The sequence below is a fragment of the Diadema setosum genome, chromosome 3, assembly GCF_964275005.1.
Source record: "Diadema setosum chromosome 3, eeDiaSeto1, whole genome shotgun sequence".
Classification (NCBI taxonomy): Eukaryota; Metazoa; Echinodermata; class Echinoidea; order Diadematoida; family Diadematidae; genus Diadema; species Diadema setosum.
The window spans coordinates 10415321-10434249 of record NC_092687.1 but is presented as its reverse complement, the minus strand read 5'-3'; the positions used below and the strand labels follow the sequence as shown (position 1 = coordinate 10434249).

Here is an 18929-nt window from a genome sequence, read left to right as displayed (position 1 = left end):
TGCAACCTTTTCATTGTTACACTCAGTAAGAGACCCCAAAATAGAGGTTCGTGTTTGCAAGAATGAAATCATTTTCTTTTATAAATTCTTGGAATGATTTATCTAAATAATTATTAAGAAATGTATCAAGTAGATCTTGAAAATAAACCGTACTCGGCAAAGTCGACTGTAGGTCGCCATTGTTAGACTGAGTTGGGAATCCCCCTTTCCTCCCGTAATTATTTTGAAAAAATCACGGCGAGATTGCGTCCGTATAATAAGAGAGATCCGGATAAAGGGAGGCCGGATAAGAGAGGTTCAACTGTACTACTACAACTGTAACTAGTATTTTAAAACAATCTTGAGGTGATCGCCAAAGGAAAGGGACAGCTGTCAAACCTACCTCAAGTAGTGCTTTGCTGTGGATACAGGATGAGTTACCAGCACATTGCTGTCATTGTAGAATGCTGTGTGGAATTTCAGGTACCTGGTGAATGAAAAGGAAAGAAAGATGATAAAAATAGGGTTATCAAAACATAAAATTGTTTTGAATCATGAGATTTTGTTTTGTTTTGTTTTGTTTTTGTTTTTGTTTTTGTTTTGTTTTGTTATTTTTTTACTTTCACTGAATCCTCATATACCTTTCCGGAAATGTCAGCTTTATACTTGTAGATTGGAGGACAGCAAAAGAGAGGTAGAAAGATGGCCGCCAATCTAACACCCACCTCATTTTCATGTTAGGTGTGTCAGGCATTTTGAATTCCGTTATGCAGTGGACTCCCATTAAACAAAGCCCTCGGGACCGGCAGTTTTCATTTGTTACATTGAAATTACGTTATAACTGAACAAATAAACAATTAAAATATAATAGAGTGGACAATGTTGCTGCCTGAATTTTTGCTTCGTTGTAACTGGAATTTCTTTATAACCGTGTTCGTTACAACGGGAGTGCACTGTATTCATAAAAGGAGTCTGAGGTTTGGAAGCTCACATGTCTACGAAGCAGATGAAATCCAGCAGGTAGTTGATGACCCACAGGCCGATGTTCATATGAAGGAAAGCAGCTTGGAGAGTGACCACGTAGGCAGCCAGGAGGGCCACGGCAACTCGGATGGCCTCCCAGCGCTTGAAGCACGTTCCGCTCGGGATGAACGCTCGGCTGGACGGGGGAGAGAGAGAGAGACACGATCAGTGAGGGAAGGGATAGCAAAAATTATATAAGATTGCTAAATCAAAATGCTTAATACATTTTGCGAGTTATGTCATGGGAGACATAATGGACATTTAACCTGTTGAGGACGGGCTGATTTTGCTACAACATGCATTTCCCACAGACCCTTGCCCGAGTATACTCGGGACTCGTCCTCAACGGGTTAAGCAGGCACGGTGGAGCACCCCAATTTGCATCTCATTATCGCCCCGTTCTATTTGAATTTCCAACGGGCATCCACGGCTGCCCGAAACTGTGTGCATGAAAAAGTCAAATCTTTACTTCTCCTTGTGCCGCTATGCGTGCCACTAGTAAACGCAAACTTCCCACACTATGTAAGTTTTTAAAAACCTTCCTTTTGATGAAAAAATTATGAAATTTGCTGCACTAGAACTTGAGATATTAAAGCGTTTTGAAAATCACCTCTCACAAAACATGCTCTCTGTTTTTTTCCGACTGGACTATGGCCGGGCTCCAATGTGTCCGAAATTGGCAACATAAATTTATCAGGCCTCAATCCATATATGGTGAAAGTTTTCGCTTGGTTCCACCTGTACTTTTTGAGAAATCAACATGTTTCTACAGGGTTTGGAATAGAAAATTGTAGTAAGCGAAACAATTGAAAATGACGTCATTTCTTTTCCCGTAATATTGGGCATGCGTGGTACGTGAGATTCAGGATTTCGTGCTCATTGTTGGTTTGCATACTATGTGACGCAGTCAATTTTGCTGAGTGTCGCACGGGACTGCTGAGCTGCTGCCGTGCACGCTGCATGCAGCAAAGCGTTGTGTGTGCTGTGACATGCAACGCTACAGTCACGCGATTATATATACATGGGACCGACCTGTACACTTTGCGTTCGTGTCATTTTTGACATCACCTTCTGTTTTTTTCCGACACAACCATGGCTGGGAATATTACGGTATGACATTTAAAATGCAAGCAGATAAATAAATTTCGGTGTACTTTGTTCGAATGGCGCTTTGGTTCCACAATCACACTTCGTGAATTTTAGGATGATTTTCGAGGCATATTTTTGGTAATTTTGCTCGCCAGGTTTTCGCTAAAATTTCACATTTTATCATTGTCAAATCCTTTAATATGTTATATGTGCATATTCGGACATGTTTTCAAATTCAAACTAACTCAATTTTAATCCGAAAATAGGTTTCCTTAAATTGTTATTAGCTTGAGAAGTTGTTTACTTTTTCTCAACTACGCGAGTACATGTTGTTTACTTTATGCAAATGAGGCTCGGCTGCCGATGGATTTCTGCGAGATAATTAGGGTGCTCCACCGCGCCTGTAAGTGTTTTCAAACTGGAAACACATAAATCCATTGCATGAAAGTATGACTCACATCATTTCCTACGTCATATGAATTTTATGACTAAAAGTGTGGTTATCTAGATAAGTGTACATGTGGTGAAGAGAAATGAAATTCATCAAACTCTTTTTGCCAGAACACTCGAAAAGAAACATGTGCTTATAGTTACACATTAACATGTCACAATTACATGCGGCACCTACATATAATTGTGACAGGGTAAAGTGTAACTATGATAGCAAAGTTTTTAGTTTTTATTTTTTGCATGAATTATAACTACCATAGAGGTGCTTAAAAACTCAATTTTTGTCTTCTGCAGTATACCCCCTCTGCATACCCATGATAATTATCTGAGTCTATGTATGAAGCTGACTGATGCTGGAGGGGTAACAAATTATGAAAAAAGTATCAATGCATGGATCACAGTTAGAGTGATGTCCTCATGTTTGTAGTACACTGCTCAGTATATCCTTTCAACTTATCTAAACCCATCGAGGATGGGTTAATTTTGCGACAACACGCATTTCGGATAGAAGCCTGCCCGAGTATACTCGAGACTCGTCTTCAGCGGGTTAAAAGAACAAGAGTAGCGGAGATACAATGTAATTATCTTAAAGTCAAGAAGTAGAATCATGTTATCGTTTTGAGGACACCATACCTCATGAGGAGCTTGGCAAAGACGCGGCTGATGAAGCTGATCTCCTGGAACGGCTCTGTGAAATCCTCGCTCTTCCTGCAGGGTGGGTTGGGGTGGAGGGGGCGATAGAGAGAATACAATCACACATTACATCAAATAAAGAGATTTTTCTCCTCTCCACCACTAGAGGGTGTCTGACATTTCATGGGGGCTGCCATTACCCACTTAGTAATGGTGGACTTTTTGCATAGTGAAGTAACATTTTTACAGCACGTATTTGAAGTTTTACGCGAGTACGCACTTCTACGTAGATTTGGCTGCTCCTCAGGTGCTCATTTGCTAGCGTGTTAGCATGAGGGGTGAGCCTACTGCCTCGTCGTCTTCCAGTGCTCCCCGTGCGCTCACAAAACAATAGTACAGGGCATATGCATACTCCGCACTCTAGTACTTACTGGGGAAAAGCTCTTTGAATCAAATTCATCTCTTCATTGTGTATGTGTGTGTGCGTGTGTGAATAAATAATGAACATTGCTACACCGACATCATGTGTGAATCCTCATACTAAGGAAGTGAAATGCTGTGTATTTAATATTCTAAAGTAATAGGGGTATCATCTTTTCTAGGTATGCGAATGCAACAATCATACACACACACACACACACACAAACAGACAGACAGACAGACAGACAGATGGGGACGAGACTCACTTGTCAAAGACCTTGATGGAGATGTCGACAGGTCTGAGGGAGGTTGCCGCGGGATACATCTCAATCTCTTCTTGACCATGAGTTTCCGCCTCCAGCACGGTGCCTGGAACTACAGAGTTAAAGACAACAAGACAAAAAAGACATACTAACAAACTGACGTATTAAAGTAAAGGTGGTATGCAAAGCAGACTCCTTCCAAGGAATCGGCATCTCTTTGGTTGGATTACATAGATCACCAGGCCAAACCACTCAGATAAATTCTACGAAAAATTTAAAGTTTATTTGATGAAAATCAGTTCTGAAATAACTGAGATATCCAGACACAAAGAGATCCTAGCAAAAGGTGGGACCCTAGGACCAATTTGTTTTACCTTTTTTTTTTTGGGGGGGGGGAATATCTCTGCCATTCAAAACCAATTTTCCTCGGAGAAATTGTTAATTCCTCTAAGAATTGCATGATCTTTCATATTTCATGCAAGTGGTTTGCAATTATATATGCATCTAGTAAAAAGATAAAACCTGAATTCCCATCTCAAGAAAAACTATACCACCCTGTAACTCTCCGTCCTGTATGCCCGACTGTCCCGAATCGAAAAGTCCCTAATGTCACTGGTAGTTTGCAGACATTGTCTGGCGGGAAACTCACTCAGCGGCTCGGCATGGGCCGGTCTGGAAGCATCCCGAAGCTCACGGAGGTGACCCTGGTTTGTGGCTGCATCCGAAAATTGTCTGACCATGCCAAAGAGGAGAGAGAGTCATCAATTTTGACAAATATCATTCAAAACTGAAAGAGTTCCTGGCTGTTTTGGCATAGTCCAGATTATGTTTATCCTATTACATGGTGACTGACAATCACAGTAGCTACCACAGCAATGGTGAATACCCATTTAAAGTTTTATCAAACAATTAGTTCTGATCAGTGTATAAAGTATGATATTGCACTGTACGCAAAACTTATTTTGTCCTGGGCAAGCTTTTCCCTTGTTTGTCTTTGCTTGTTTTTTTTTTATGTTGTCAGGGCTTGAAATTAACGGTGGACCAGTGGCCCAGGACCACAGAAAATTTATGTCAGGCCATTCATTTTTTCTTATGGTTGCCCGATTGAGTAGAAAATCATTTCCTTGTACAATTGTATTTCGAGCCACTACATAACATATTTCCCCTTCGAGCTACACGTACCAAAATCTCAAATTCAGAGACGTTAGTGGCCCTAATGGGCCATCAGAGAAAAAAGTTAGTGTCGAGGCCTGGTTGTTGGTGTGTTTTTTTTCTTCCCCTTTTTTTTTTCAGAGATTCTGAGAGTGAGTGATGTCACTGGAACAGTGAAAAGGGGCCTCCGCTGTAAGATAATGATAAAATCCACATTCTGCATATTCTAACAAACAGCATCAGGACCATACTCACTTCTCTATCAGAGGGAAATGTTGCAAAACTTCGTCGAGATCCACTCGCTTCAGCATCAGTAACTCGCAGTACGATGCTGCACGCACTGTGGCCGTGCGGTAGTCCCCAAAGATAAGCCCCACTTCGCCGAAGTACTGGCCGGGCCCAATATTGCTCATTACGTGTTTGCCATCTTTGGACAAAACCTGAAAAAAAAAAAAAAAAAAAAAAAAAAAACATGAGTGGTTAAAAAAAAAATCAATACACGGTGAACATTTTCAAAACAAGGGTGAAAAAAAGTCAAAACAAGGGTGAAAAGGTCAGAACAAGGGTGGAAAAAAGAAAAAAAAAATGAATGATCACATGACATGCATGTGCCTTTGGCTCAGGATAGCTACAAAATAGAATGAATTTGCCGGTGTGACAGCTTTCATCTCAAATTTGAATTGGAGGTGTTCCTAGCAGGGAGGAAAACTGACAATAATGGCAGCCCAAGAGGTTCCGCGCATAACTTGAACAAAATCTGAACAACTGTTTACGATCAGTTCACCTAGTTTGGTGACTGAAAGTCGAATAAGAGCTGTTTCTGATGAGGGATTTGTGTCACAATCTTCTCTGAGTTAGTTTCCCATCGAGACTGCAGAATTTCTTTTCCTACACTAGTTTTTTCGTGATAGGACATTTTTTTTTTGTCCTTACTAGGAAGGACAAACTATCATCCTATCATCAAGGGTTAAAATTTCTATAATCTTGTTCTATGGATAGAGGCAGCAGATGCAAGTTCAGAAGAGAACAGAGGATGCTATTCACAAATTTAAGAACATGCAACATGCATCAACTTTGATCCTGACATAAATGTGACATACATACGTACATTTCGCTTGTCATCTCTTTGCTCCACAATCCCTGAATTTTATAACCACTTGCGAAAAAGTCAGGAAGTTTTGATTTGCAAAATAGTAGACGAGCTAAGTACTTAATGTATACAGATCCTTTGAGCCACAGCGACTCCCTAGCAAGGGGGGGGGGGGGGGAAGGAAGAAGAACATGCCCTTACCTCACAGGTTCCTCTACGAATGAAGTACATCTCGCGACCCATGTCCCCCTGGTAGACAATCACATCGCCAGGCATGAAGATGTAGACGTGCAGCTTCAGCGCCAGCATCCGAAGGAAGTTGCAGTCGCACTCCTTGAACAGCGGTACCTTGGATAAGGGGAATGGGAGGAAATAGCCTTTGAGGACGAGCCTATTTTGCTATAATAACCCCCTGTGTGCCCAGGCATACAGCTTAACTTTACCAAGCTTTTTCTTCAGCATTCAATAATCCAATAATTTTAAGTGCATGAGATGGGACTCTCTCATACACAGCCATTTTATGTCCTATCTTAGGGTACTGAGCATTTTGCCTCTTACTACTACAGCTCTAGGGGATGGTATGATTACACAAAACATTGCTCAGCTAGAGACTCAGGAATTGAACCCAGGTTTATTGATTGGGGGGCAGACACGCAATGAACTCAGCTTTTTAAATCACCCACTTTAGTCTGCATGAACGTGCAGCTACATCAGATACAGGTCTACTGCCAACATTCCCACACCCAAATCAGGGAGATTCCACACAGCAATCAGGGAGATATCTGTGCGTTACATGCATGTTCAATGGGCGAAAATAATTCCCAAATCAGGGAGATCTTGATATTCTCTTATTCAGACATGAACAGATTTTGACACTTTTTCAGGGAAACTCCTGCAGAATCAGGGAGACTTGGCATCTCTGCTTGAGATTTTCTCACCTTGCTGAGAGTCTCCTCCACGTCTTGGTAGGCAATGTCTTGCTGGAGCTGGATTGGCATGTCATGCATAATCCGCTCACCTCCTGGTATCGTCTCATTTCTACGACCAGGGAATAATGAAGGAGAAACAATCATCAATGGACCATTGGTATCTCAACAAGGCACACAGACAAAATATACGCGGAATCAAATGCGGGGGGCCTACAAAAAGGTCATATTTCTACCAGAGGGAAAAACAGGAGAGAACACGATTAATGAACGATTGGAATCTCCTATGAGTGGCAAAGTTAAAACATAGTATTACATAAATAGTATAACGTGCTGCAGACACTGTCTCATTTTTATCAATGGAAATAAGAAACTGGAGCAATATCATAATCATCATTGAACCAGAGAAATCTCCAACAATATTTTCAGTGTACGAATCTTCTGCAAAGGCAAATCACTTTTTTGTGTGATTTAAAAAAAAAAAAAAAAATGTCACACACACACACACACACACACACACACAAAAAAATACAGGAATCCTCTTAAGTGAAAGTGTAGGTGTTTAGATATAGGAATGCAAACAAAATGAGCGCAGCAATTGCTCACTCCTCCTTCATTCCTGGGAGGACGAGGCGTACCTGTGTCTTCTGAAGACGAGACTGAGGTAGTTGATGACTCTTTGCTGGAGTTCGGTGTCCAGGTTGTGCCGCTTCATGAACTCCTGCACGGCAAACAGCTTCTCCTGGAAGCCAACGCTGTGGCAGAAATGTCAACAAAAAAAGAAAAAGGATGAAAAGAGCAGAGTTGGGTGAGATAACACAGAATTCTCTTAACCTATCAATTACTAGAAACCACAACAGCAGTAGCACCAGTACCATTGCATTACCAGTCCACCGATGAAAATATTACACGCAATATCAACCTATTGGGGATGGAGTGATTTTGCCAGAAAACACACTTCCTACAGACACCAGCCCAAATATACTCCGGACCAGTCTTTACAACAAGTTAAAGGGACTGTACAGTACTGGTTGAGGTGGGGATTCATGTTTTGAACATTCCTAAGTGAGATAATGAAAAGCCTCTTATGAAATATGAAAGAGCATGTAATTTTAAGGAGGATTCAACGTTTATTTGATGAAAATTGGTTTTCATATGGCTGAGATATCAAAAAAAAAGTGCTAATAGTAAAAGGCGACATGCCACAACTTTATTAGGATCTCTTTGTTTCACCTTGTTTTGGGATATCTCAGCCATTTCAAACCCGATTTTCATCGAATAAACTTTTGATACCCCTTAGAACTGCATGCTCTTTGACATCTCATAGAGTGGTTTCTGAATATCTCGCAAAGCGTTAAAAGCTAAATCCTCACCTTGACCAGAACTGTACACACCCTTTAAAGGGGCTTATGAGACAATTTTCATAATTTCACATCGAATACTGCATATAAAATCAACAGCTTCATGTATGTAGATTTGTGGAATTTATTGTGGTCCTTGAGCAGCGAAACCAACACTCTGAAAAATTTTAAACAAATTACACTGAACAGTGTTGATGACATACGGGCCTCACACATTTCAGGAATGAAGCAGTATAGTGGAGCGGCATAGCTTGAAAAATTAGAGGAATTGTGCATTTTATGATAAAAGCACCAAATTTCGCACACATGTTGACAATGACATTTGAAATAAATTGAGATATTGGGCCATCGTAAATAGCGCCCTCAGCGGCCATGGCAGTCATTTTTAAAAATGGCTGCCATAAATGCCATTTTTCGTAAAAATTTACAAATTTCAGAATAAAAAATCGATAAGATTTTGCAAACGAGTGGGAAATAACATTTAAAATAGATTTAAATATTGGGCCACAGCAAATTGCGCCCTCTACGGCCATGGCAGCCATTTTCAAAATGGCCGCCATAAATGCCATTTTTCGCAAAAAAATTAAAAATTTCAGAAGGGAAAACCAGTAAGATTTTGCAAACGAGTGGAAAATAACATTCAAAATAAGTTCAGATATTTGGCCATCGTAAATAGCGCCCTCAACGGCCATAGCAGCCATTTTTTCAAAATGGCCGCCATAAATGCCATTTTTAAAAAAAAATTACAAATTTCAGAAGGGAAAATCAATAAGATTTTGCAAATGTGTCGGAAATAGCATTCAAAATGAATTCAGATATTGGGCCATCGCAAATTGCGCCCTCAACGGCCATGACAGGGATTTTTGAAATGGCCGCCATAAATGCCAGTTTTCGTAAAATTTTAAAAATTTCAGAAGGGAAAATCAATAAGATTTTGCAAACGAGTGGGAAATAACATTCAGAATAAATTTAGATATTGGGCCATGGCAAATTGCGCCCTCAATGGCCATGGCAGCCATTTTTTTTCAAAATGGCCATCATAAATGCCAGTTTTCGTAAAATGTAAAAATTTCAGAAGGGAAAATCAATAGGATTTTGCAAACGAGTGGAATGAAACATTTAAAATGAATTTAGATATTGGGCAAATTGTGCCCCCTAATGGTCATGGCAGCCATTTCTTCAAAATGGTCGCCATAAATGCAATTTTTTTTCCTCTGAATATACTAATTCCACAAGAAAAGTCAATAAGATCTTGTACTCAATTTAAAAATTTCGTTTGAAATATATCTTGCGCCTATGTATTACATTATTGTAAATAGCGCCTTCAATGGCAATTGCAGCCATTTTTCAAAATGGCCACCATGGATTCCATTATTTCTTATTTCCTGATTTCACAAAAGGAAAAGTCAATAAGATTTTGCACACAATTTGAAAATCATGTTTGAAATAAATATTTGTATTAGATTATTATAATAAATATTTGTATTAGATAATTATAATACTGCCCTCAACGGCCATTACCGCCATATTCCAAAATGGCTGCCATTGTCGTAATCATTTTTGTTTTAAAAAATGGTAATTTCAGAAAAAAAGTCAACAAATGTGTACATAAATTGAAAATCATATTTAAAATCAAACAATATAATATCTAGGTTGCATTAACTGTAGAAATTGTTCCTTCGCAAATTTTCAAGAAGAAAAAATTGCTAATAACGGTAATTGCAGCCATTTTCCAAAATGGCTGTCATAGTTGTCATTTTTCTTTTATGAAGATGTCCTAATGCCGGAAGAAGACAATAAACATTTTTTTTGCGCAAGTTGACAATTACACCAATGATGAATGCATATTTTAGGTGGCAAACATGAAAAATTTCCGAAAAAGAGTAATATAAATATCCAGGGATAATGGTGCCATGTATCAACTTTGACAGTTACACCATATCATTGAATATATGGGACTATATGACGTGTATCTATTCTAAAATGTAACTTCCTAAACATTCTTAAGACATTCTTAATGGCCTTTCATTTTATGAAAAAAGTTAATTTACTTTATGCTATGCTTCCATAAAAACACATACATTTGATATCCATGGGTGGTATTCTGAGGTCGTAATTAAGTCTGTAATTAACTTCGTGATTAAGTCGTGAAGTTAATAGGCCCTTAATCATGGGCAAAATCGGTATTCTGAGGACGTAATTAAGGTATGATTAAGTCCCCTGTAATTATCTTAGGTCCCTCCCATCTAATTGTTATTCCATCCAATCAGAAGCGTTGTTAGAAGCCAAAATGATGATTACACGCGCAAATATGCCCTCAATGCGCGCTCCTGCACGCCCCCTGTAATTACAACCCAAGAGCTCCGTGCGCACACTCCGGTTGATTACAACCCCTCACTAGTCTAGCAGCCAGAAAGGGTCCCCGTGCACCCCCCCCCCCCCCTAAAACAAAATTCTACGATATGTTCGAAGATCGTCAGAACCTGTATTTTCCGAATCCGGTTGTCGCCAGCGGAAAAAAAGGTTGCGCGCTCGTCTTATTTGCATATTTCTAAGATGGCCGCCGCCCGTTGCTAGGAGACGGATTATTTTTGAATAACTTTAGTTAGGAATAACAAATTACCATAAAAATGGTATCATTTTGAAGAGAATTAAATTTCTTACAAGCTGATACCCCATTTGATGGGATAAATAGTTGTTGTCATGAAATATTAAGGAAGGAATTATTTTTTTTTTAGCATTTTTCTAAAAAGATACGGAATTTGGTTATAATGTTCTTTTCCATACATCTAATATGCATTTACAAATAACATTTGAAATTTCCTAAAATTATCCCCCAAACATAGCTATTATCATGTGAAAACGGCTTTCCAATACACCAGTTCCTTTAAAAGTTACACGACATTAAAGGGGATAAGGTTCAATAGGTTTTACAGCAATATTTAAGGGTTATAATGTCTCCGCGCGCAATTGCGTAGGTTCTGTATGTGGGGTTTGTTGTAGATCACTGCTATCTATTGATCAAATCTCATCGAAATCGGCGAAGAAAGAAAGAAAAATTACACTTTCTATTCCTTACATGAAATAAAAATGTTTTTTTTTTCTATTCTGTGTTACCAAACTCAATCCATTCAGCTTCCATATGAACAGTTTCTTGTCTTTTTGGATTCCCTCCAAAATCACAACTTATCTGATATTAAAAAGTTAAAGAAAAAAATTTGACGTGACAGTTTCCTCTTATTGGAAGATTAAAGTGAAAAAAAAAAAGAAGAATCTTATGCTAAAAGCCCTAAGAAATAAAGAACTTGTTAAATGGCCTTTCAGAGCTTAAAATGAAACATGGCTATCTTATTTTTTCATAACAAAATGAAGGGAAGTATCTGTGTAGTTCATGTCGGCCCATACTGGGTTACTATTCTTCAGAAATGGTCCCCGTGCACCCCCCCCCCAAAAAAAAAGAAAAATCTACGATGTGTTCGAAGATCGTCAGAACCTGTATTTTGCGAATCTGCTTGTCGCCAGCGGAAAAAAAGGGTTGCGCGTGCGTCTAATTTGCATACTTCTAAGATGGCCGCCGCCCGTTGCTAGGATACGGATTATTTTTGAATAATTTTAGTTAAGAATATCAAATTACCATAAAAATTGTATCATATTAAAGAGAATTAGATTTCCTACAATACCCCGTTTTATGTAATAAATAGTTGTTGTTATGAAATACTAAGGAAGGAAGGATTTTTTTTAATACATTTTTCCCAAGAAATACAGATTTCAGTAATGTTTTTTCCATACATTTAATTTCTGTTTACAAATAACATCGGAATTTTCCTTAAGTTAAACCCCATAAATAAGTACTATTCTGTGAAAGCGGCTATTAAATACACCAATTTCTTAAAAAGTTACACGACATTAAAGGGAAAAGGTTCAATACGGTTATACAGAAATTTAAGGGTAATGTCGACTTCCGCACTTGCTAACGCGTGTAATACTATAATAATCATTGCAAGTATGAGACCCTATCACTTCTTACATCCAAATTATTGATTAAATATCATTAAATCTTGTAGAATATGAAAACAAATTAAATTTTTTATTCGCTATCACCTTTGATCTACTCAGCTTCACTTTTAGTTTACGTCTTTTTTCAACAAATAGAATGAAGGCATTACGAGAGGTGTAATTTCATGACGGCCGAAACGGGCTTACCTGGATAGGGGTTTCCAACATATCGATATTAATCAAACTTCTCTTCATCAACTCTCATTCTTCTGATCATCTTCACACACATACTCACACCTCCAGTATCGCACACAGGCATTCATGCAGGGGAAATGAGCTCAGTCATGAATTTCGGGAATTTATTCAATACGCCATTAATGCATTCATGGAACATCAAACTCGAATGCTTTATTTAGATGTCGAAATAAGAGTTACATGTATACCGCACAAGCGAAATATTTCTCACCATGCTCTAGCATGAAATCAATTTATCTTTTTAAGATAAGATCGCACGTACGTGTTCTCATTCTTTGGTGGTTCGCCTGATGGTTTTTAAACATATTGCTCATACGTGTATTATTGCCAAGAAACTAATAGATAGATTACAAATACCAAGGAATGGCATTGATAAAAACGAATAGTTGCAAGTCAAATCCAGTCGCTTTCAAATTCTGTGGGTTTTTTTTTTATAGAAAATGATTTCATGGGTTGATTTAAATGCAATACAACGTAAACTTGGTTGTTAAATCCGTTAGGAGTGACTAATAATCAATATTATACAAAAATGAGAGAGAGAGAGAAAAAAAAAATGTTATGGTTAAGTAGACCTTAATGCATGGATCTATAAAACATGAGGGAAATGTCTGAGGGAACATTAACTATGCATGCGTGTATGTATGTATGTGTGCATGTATATACTATAACTATGTATATATAATATATCTATATCTATATATAAATATATATATATATATATATATATATATATATATATATCACGTTTATATTTATGCAGGTTTGTATACTTTTGTGTTGTGTGTGTTTGTGTTCAAGGATGTATGTGTATGACTAATGTGTTAAACATTAGACATATTCAGAGTGTAAATGTTTAACCACAACGAATACAATATTTTCATGTTTTCCACAGAAATTAGTTGCTAAAATGATTTGAAGTGTATCTGCTATAGGCGCATCTGACGTGCAATCCACTTTTAGAGCGCATGTAAGTTCCGCTGGAATAACATTTTAACTCATGCATGAATTAAATACACCATCCAATGTTTTCAGATATCCATGCCCTACTCGTCCGCCGGTCCTTTTTAGATAGAGTAACTATAAATGTGCATTATCGATACCCAAAAGATTATTGACATGGCAGTTAAACACTTTCACTAGGTTGCCATTGTCGCGAGTCTCGATATGCTAATACATGTATACTATCTACCACAAATCGATTCTTAGTCTACGAGTGACCGTGGTGATCTTATCATGGCTTATCACATCTTGAGGTCTATGGTGGTAATCGTGTTGATCGTAGAAGAATTATTGGACTGTTCGAAAAATTACTACGATCAACACAATGTCTTTGACTGACATCAAGATTTGATTATCTGATGATCAGCACGATTAGTCCCCGAGTAAGACCACGATTTCGGGCGAATCGAGAAAGTGGACCCAGCTTAGTGAATTCCACGAGAGTGGTAACTTACCATAAGGATAATCAACACGACAGTTTCAATACCGTACATATCAATATTTACATATCTTCAAAGATTACTTCACCTATGTAATCTAGATTCTTTTGTATGCCTCCGCCAAGAAGTGGTGCCGGAGGCATTATGTTTTCGGGTTGTCCGTCCTTCCGTCCGTCCTTCTCTCCGTCCGTAATGAATTTTGCGGACAGCGTAACAAAAAAAAAAAAAAAAAAAAAAAAAAAAAACCTGACATTTGGCATGTATGTGTATTGGGGGTGAAATTCTGCCTATCAACTTTTGGGTGCACATGCTCAAGGTCAAAAGTCAAAAGGTCGAGGTCAAATGCTTAAAATTTCACTATTTCCCTCATATCTCTGCAATGCCTAAAGATATTTTCTTGAAACTTAGTGTATACAGGTATTATCTAATTAAAATTCACTGGTAAAAGTTTGGGGTGATAAGGTTAAGGTCAAATGTGAAAAGGTCAAGTGAAAATGTTAAAATTTTACTTTTTTTCTCTGTATCTTGGATATTGTTCAAGGTATCTTCATGGAACATAGTATATATTATGCATGTACTGACTGGAAGTGATTATCTAGGGAATTTGGGGTTCATGGGGTCAAAGGTCAAGGGCAACACTTCAAAATTTTACTATTTCCCTCATATTTATGCAATGCCAGCAGGACTTTTTTTTAAACTTGGTGTATGCATGTATAACCCAAAATAGAGATTCTCTGGCAATTTCTTTTCTTTTTTTTTGGCCAAAAAGGTCAAAGATCAAAGATCAAGAGAAAGTGCTGAACTTGCTTCTTCCTCCATGTCTCGGAAGTGGCTCATGGCATCTTGAAACTTAGTACATTTTTATGCATGTTCTACCTGACAGTGATTCTCTTATGAATTTTAGGGTCAAAGGCCAGATGAAAATGGTAACAATTTTCTACACAATACAAAAATTGCACTTTTTCTCCATACCTTGAAAATTACTTAATGCATAAACTTATGAAAGGGCCAAAGTCAAGTTAAAGTCCTAAAATTCCCAAATACATGCTCTCCTATTCATCCAATTAGACCTAGGTCAAGGAAGGTGACCATTTTGAATTTTGAATGGAAACAATGTCATTATCGTTTTCAAATTCCCAGTAACAGGGCATTTAATCTTGTTGCTTTCGCGTGGCCTTTCTTTCTATAATATACAAGAAGTAAATTTGTTATTGCTTTCAGCAATAACAAATTTGGGCCCGTTTATCTATATCATGACGAACCTCCGGAATAACGAACCTTTGGGGGAAAAAAATGAACCTTCGGAATAATAAACTGTGACCAATATTGTTATATTGTACAAGCTTTAACGCCGACATCTATTAACCTACTATATTACTACTTTCACTCTTTGAAAGGAAACACGCCAACAACCAACGACACAACAGGAATGGAAACAATGTCATTATCGTTTTCAAATTCCCAGTAACAGGGCATTTAATCTTGTTACTTTCGCGTGGCCTTTCTTTCTATAATATACAAGAAGTAAATTTGTTATTGCTTTCAGCAATAACTAATTTGGGCCCGTTTATCTATATCATGACGAACCTCCGGAATAACGAACCTTTGGGGAAAAAAAATGAACCTTCGGAATAATAAACTTTGACCAATATTGTTATATTGTACAAGCTTTAACGCCGACATCTATTAACCTACTACTACTTTCACTCTTTGAAAGGAAACACGCCAACAACCAACGACACAACAGGAATGGAAACAATGTCATTATTGTTTTCAAATTCCCAGTAACAGAGCATTAATCTTGTTACTTTCGCGTGGCCATTCTTTCTATAATATACAAGAAGTAAATTTGTTATTGCTTTCAGCCGGCAGCATAGCTTTTGATGGTTTGTGATATCATTAGAATTAAAACATTGAGCTCTCCATAGCTGACAATTGTAAAGTAGTAGCCCGCCAAAGTTGGATTACCTTTTTTTGATACGCACTGTATAACCTGGAAAAAAAAAAACAGATTTATTGGGTTTTTATCAATTGTACATTATAGCCACTCATATAATGATGTATTGTTTGAGTTAGTCTTCGTACACCACTTAATTACCAACTGCTAATAATAGTCGTAATCTTCGTTGTAATATTAAACTAGAAATGTCGCTATGACGACTGGTATGCCTCCGCCATAATGCATGATTCTCCTAAATGGTCTATAGTACATGTGGACAATGTGTGATTACATTTTCACAAAATTGGCAAAATATTATAATGGCATGTTTGTCACAAATGTGTTGAATGGTCACCTTCCTTGACCTAGGTTTAATTGGATGAATAGGAGAGCATGTATTTCACTTGATCTTTGACCTTTGACCTATCGTAGATTTTTTTTTTTTTGGGGGGGGGGGGGGGGAGGGTGCACGGGGACCATTTCTGAAGAATTTATGATGTAACCCAGTATGGGCCGACATGAACTACACAGATACTTCCCTTCATTTTGTTATGAAAAAATAAGATAGCCATGTTTCATTTTAAACTCTGAAAGGCCATTTAACAAGTTTTTTTTATTTCTTAGGGCTTTTAGCATAAGATTCTTCTTTTTTTTCACTTTAATCTTCCAATAAGAGGAAACTGTCACGTAAATGTTTTTTTTTCTTTAACTTTTTAATATCAGATAAGTTGTGATTAATTTCACGTTCTTGGAGGGAATCCAAAAAGACAAGAAACTGTTCATATGGGAAGCTGAATGGATTGAGTTTGGTAACACAGAATAGAAAAAAACATTTTTATTTCATATAAGGAATAGAAAGTGTAATTTTTCTTTCTTTCTTCGCCGATTTCGATGAGATTTGATCAATAGATAGCAGTGATCTACAACAAACCCCACATACAGAACCTACGCAATTGCGCGCGGAGACATTATAACCCTTAGATATTGCTGTAAAACCTATTGAACCATATCCCCTTTAATGTCGTGTAACTTTTAAAGGAATTGATGTATTGGAAAGCCGTTTTCACATGATAATAGCTATGTTTGGGGGATAATTATGGGAAAATTCAAATGTTATTTGTAAATGCATATTAAATGTATGGAAAAGAACATTATAACCAAATTCCGGATCTTTTTAGAAAAATGCTAAAAAACATAATTCCTTCCTTAATATTTCATGACAACATCTATTTATCCCATCAAATGGGATATCAGCTTGTAGGAAATTTAATTCTCTTCAAAATGATACCATTTTTATGGTAATTTGTTATTCCTAACTAAAGTTATTCAAAAATAATCCGTCTCCTAGCAACGGGCGGCGCCCATCTTAGAAATATGCAAATTAGACGCGCGCGCAACCTTTTTTTCCACTGGCGACAACCGGATTCGGAAAATACAGGTTCTGACGATCTTCGAACATATCGTAGAATTTTGTTTTAGGGTGGGTGCACGGGGACCCTTTCTGGCTGCTAGACTACACCTACACACGCGAAGATCTCAACCTCTTTGCTCACATAAAATGACAAAATTCCTCGAAGATCGGCTATGTTTCTTTTTTTTCTCTGAATTCTACGGATACCATGATAACAAGATTCAACCGCTCCTCGGTTACCGAAGACGGTAAGCATCGTTGTGGCAGAGAAAACACGATGTAATGCGTGATATCGGAGCAGTTAATGACACTCTTTGGTATCATTAAGTTTTCCATTAACTTTCATACTTAATTACACCCTCAGAATACCGATTCGTAATTAACTCTGTGATTAAGTCCTCTCAGAGGTGCACGCGCATTGATACGCGCAAACGCGTAGGTCCTTCCCGCCAAAACGCTTGTTGCTATGGTAGTTAATATATCCCCTACTTAATCATGCTCTCAGAATACCAATTCGGTGATTAAGTGCTAATCAGACACTTAATTAGCTCTCAGAATACGGCCCACAGGCGAAATACTGCAATTAGAACTAAACTGAAAACATGAATTTAGAACTAACCCATGAATGAAACTTTTTTTTTTTTTATTTAGATTTCTTTGAACACCAGATTGCATTAGATATAATTGCTCTTTAGCAGTGTGTGGAAGCCATTTTGACAAAGAGCTGCCATAGCCGTTGGGGATGATGTTTAAATGGTGGCTCAATATCTTCATTTCAAATTCAAATTCAAATTCAAACTTGAATTTATTTGAATTTATGGCGGCCATTTTGAAAAATGGCTGCCATGACCGTTGAGGGCGCAATTTCCGATGGCCCAATATCGAGATTTATTCTAAATGTCATTTCCCATTTATAACCAAAATTTCATTGACTTTTCCTTTTGAAATTAGCATTTTTCTTAATGAAAAAGTGGCATTTATGGTGCCCATTAAAAAAAAAAAATGGCTGCCATAGCCATTGAGGGCGCAATTTTCAATTGCCAAATATCTGGATTTATTTTGGATGTAATTTCACGCTTGTTTGCACTAAAAAGAAAAAAATTGGCTTTCCCTTCTGAAATTTGCATTTTTTAACAAAAAATGGCATTTATGGCGGCCATTTTGAAAAAAATGGCTACCATGGCCGTTGAGGGCGCAATTTCCGATGGCCCAATATCTAGATGTATTTTGAATGTAATTAACATTTATAGGCAAAATCTTATTAACTTTTCCCTTCTGAAATTTGCAAAATCATCGAAGAAGTAGCACATTAGACAGCCATTTTAAAAAATGGCTGTCATGCACGTTGAGGGCGCAGTTAACAATGGCAAAATATCTAAATTCATGTTGAATGTAATTTCCCACTTGTTTGCAAAATCTTACTGGCTTTCCCTTCTGAAGTCAGCAAATGTTTTGAAAAAATGACATTTATGGCGGCCATTGTGAAAAATGGCTGCCATGGGC

General features: G+C 37.7%; 1 protein-coding gene across 1 annotated transcript in view; it reads right to left on the bottom strand.

Annotated features, from left to right (window-relative positions):
• The window catches only part of LOC140246537 (uncharacterized), a 102805-nt gene that overhangs the window by 26404 nt on the left and 57472 nt on the right, over positions 1 to 18929 (bottom strand). The window contains exons 17-25 of the mRNA XM_072325880.1: positions 7664 to 7780; positions 7038 to 7137; positions 6301 to 6447; positions 5265 to 5449; positions 4507 to 4589; positions 3861 to 3969; positions 3175 to 3249; positions 971 to 1138; positions 383 to 466 (exon numbers count right to left, since the gene is read on the bottom strand). Of these exons, the coding sequence (XP_072181981.1) occupies positions 383 to 466; positions 971 to 1138; positions 3175 to 3249; positions 3861 to 3969; positions 4507 to 4589; positions 5265 to 5449; positions 6301 to 6447; positions 7038 to 7137; positions 7664 to 7780 (1068 nt within the window). The remainder of the gene's footprint in view (positions 1 to 382; positions 467 to 970; positions 1139 to 3174; positions 3250 to 3860; positions 3970 to 4506; positions 4590 to 5264; positions 5450 to 6300; positions 6448 to 7037; positions 7138 to 7663; positions 7781 to 18929) is intronic.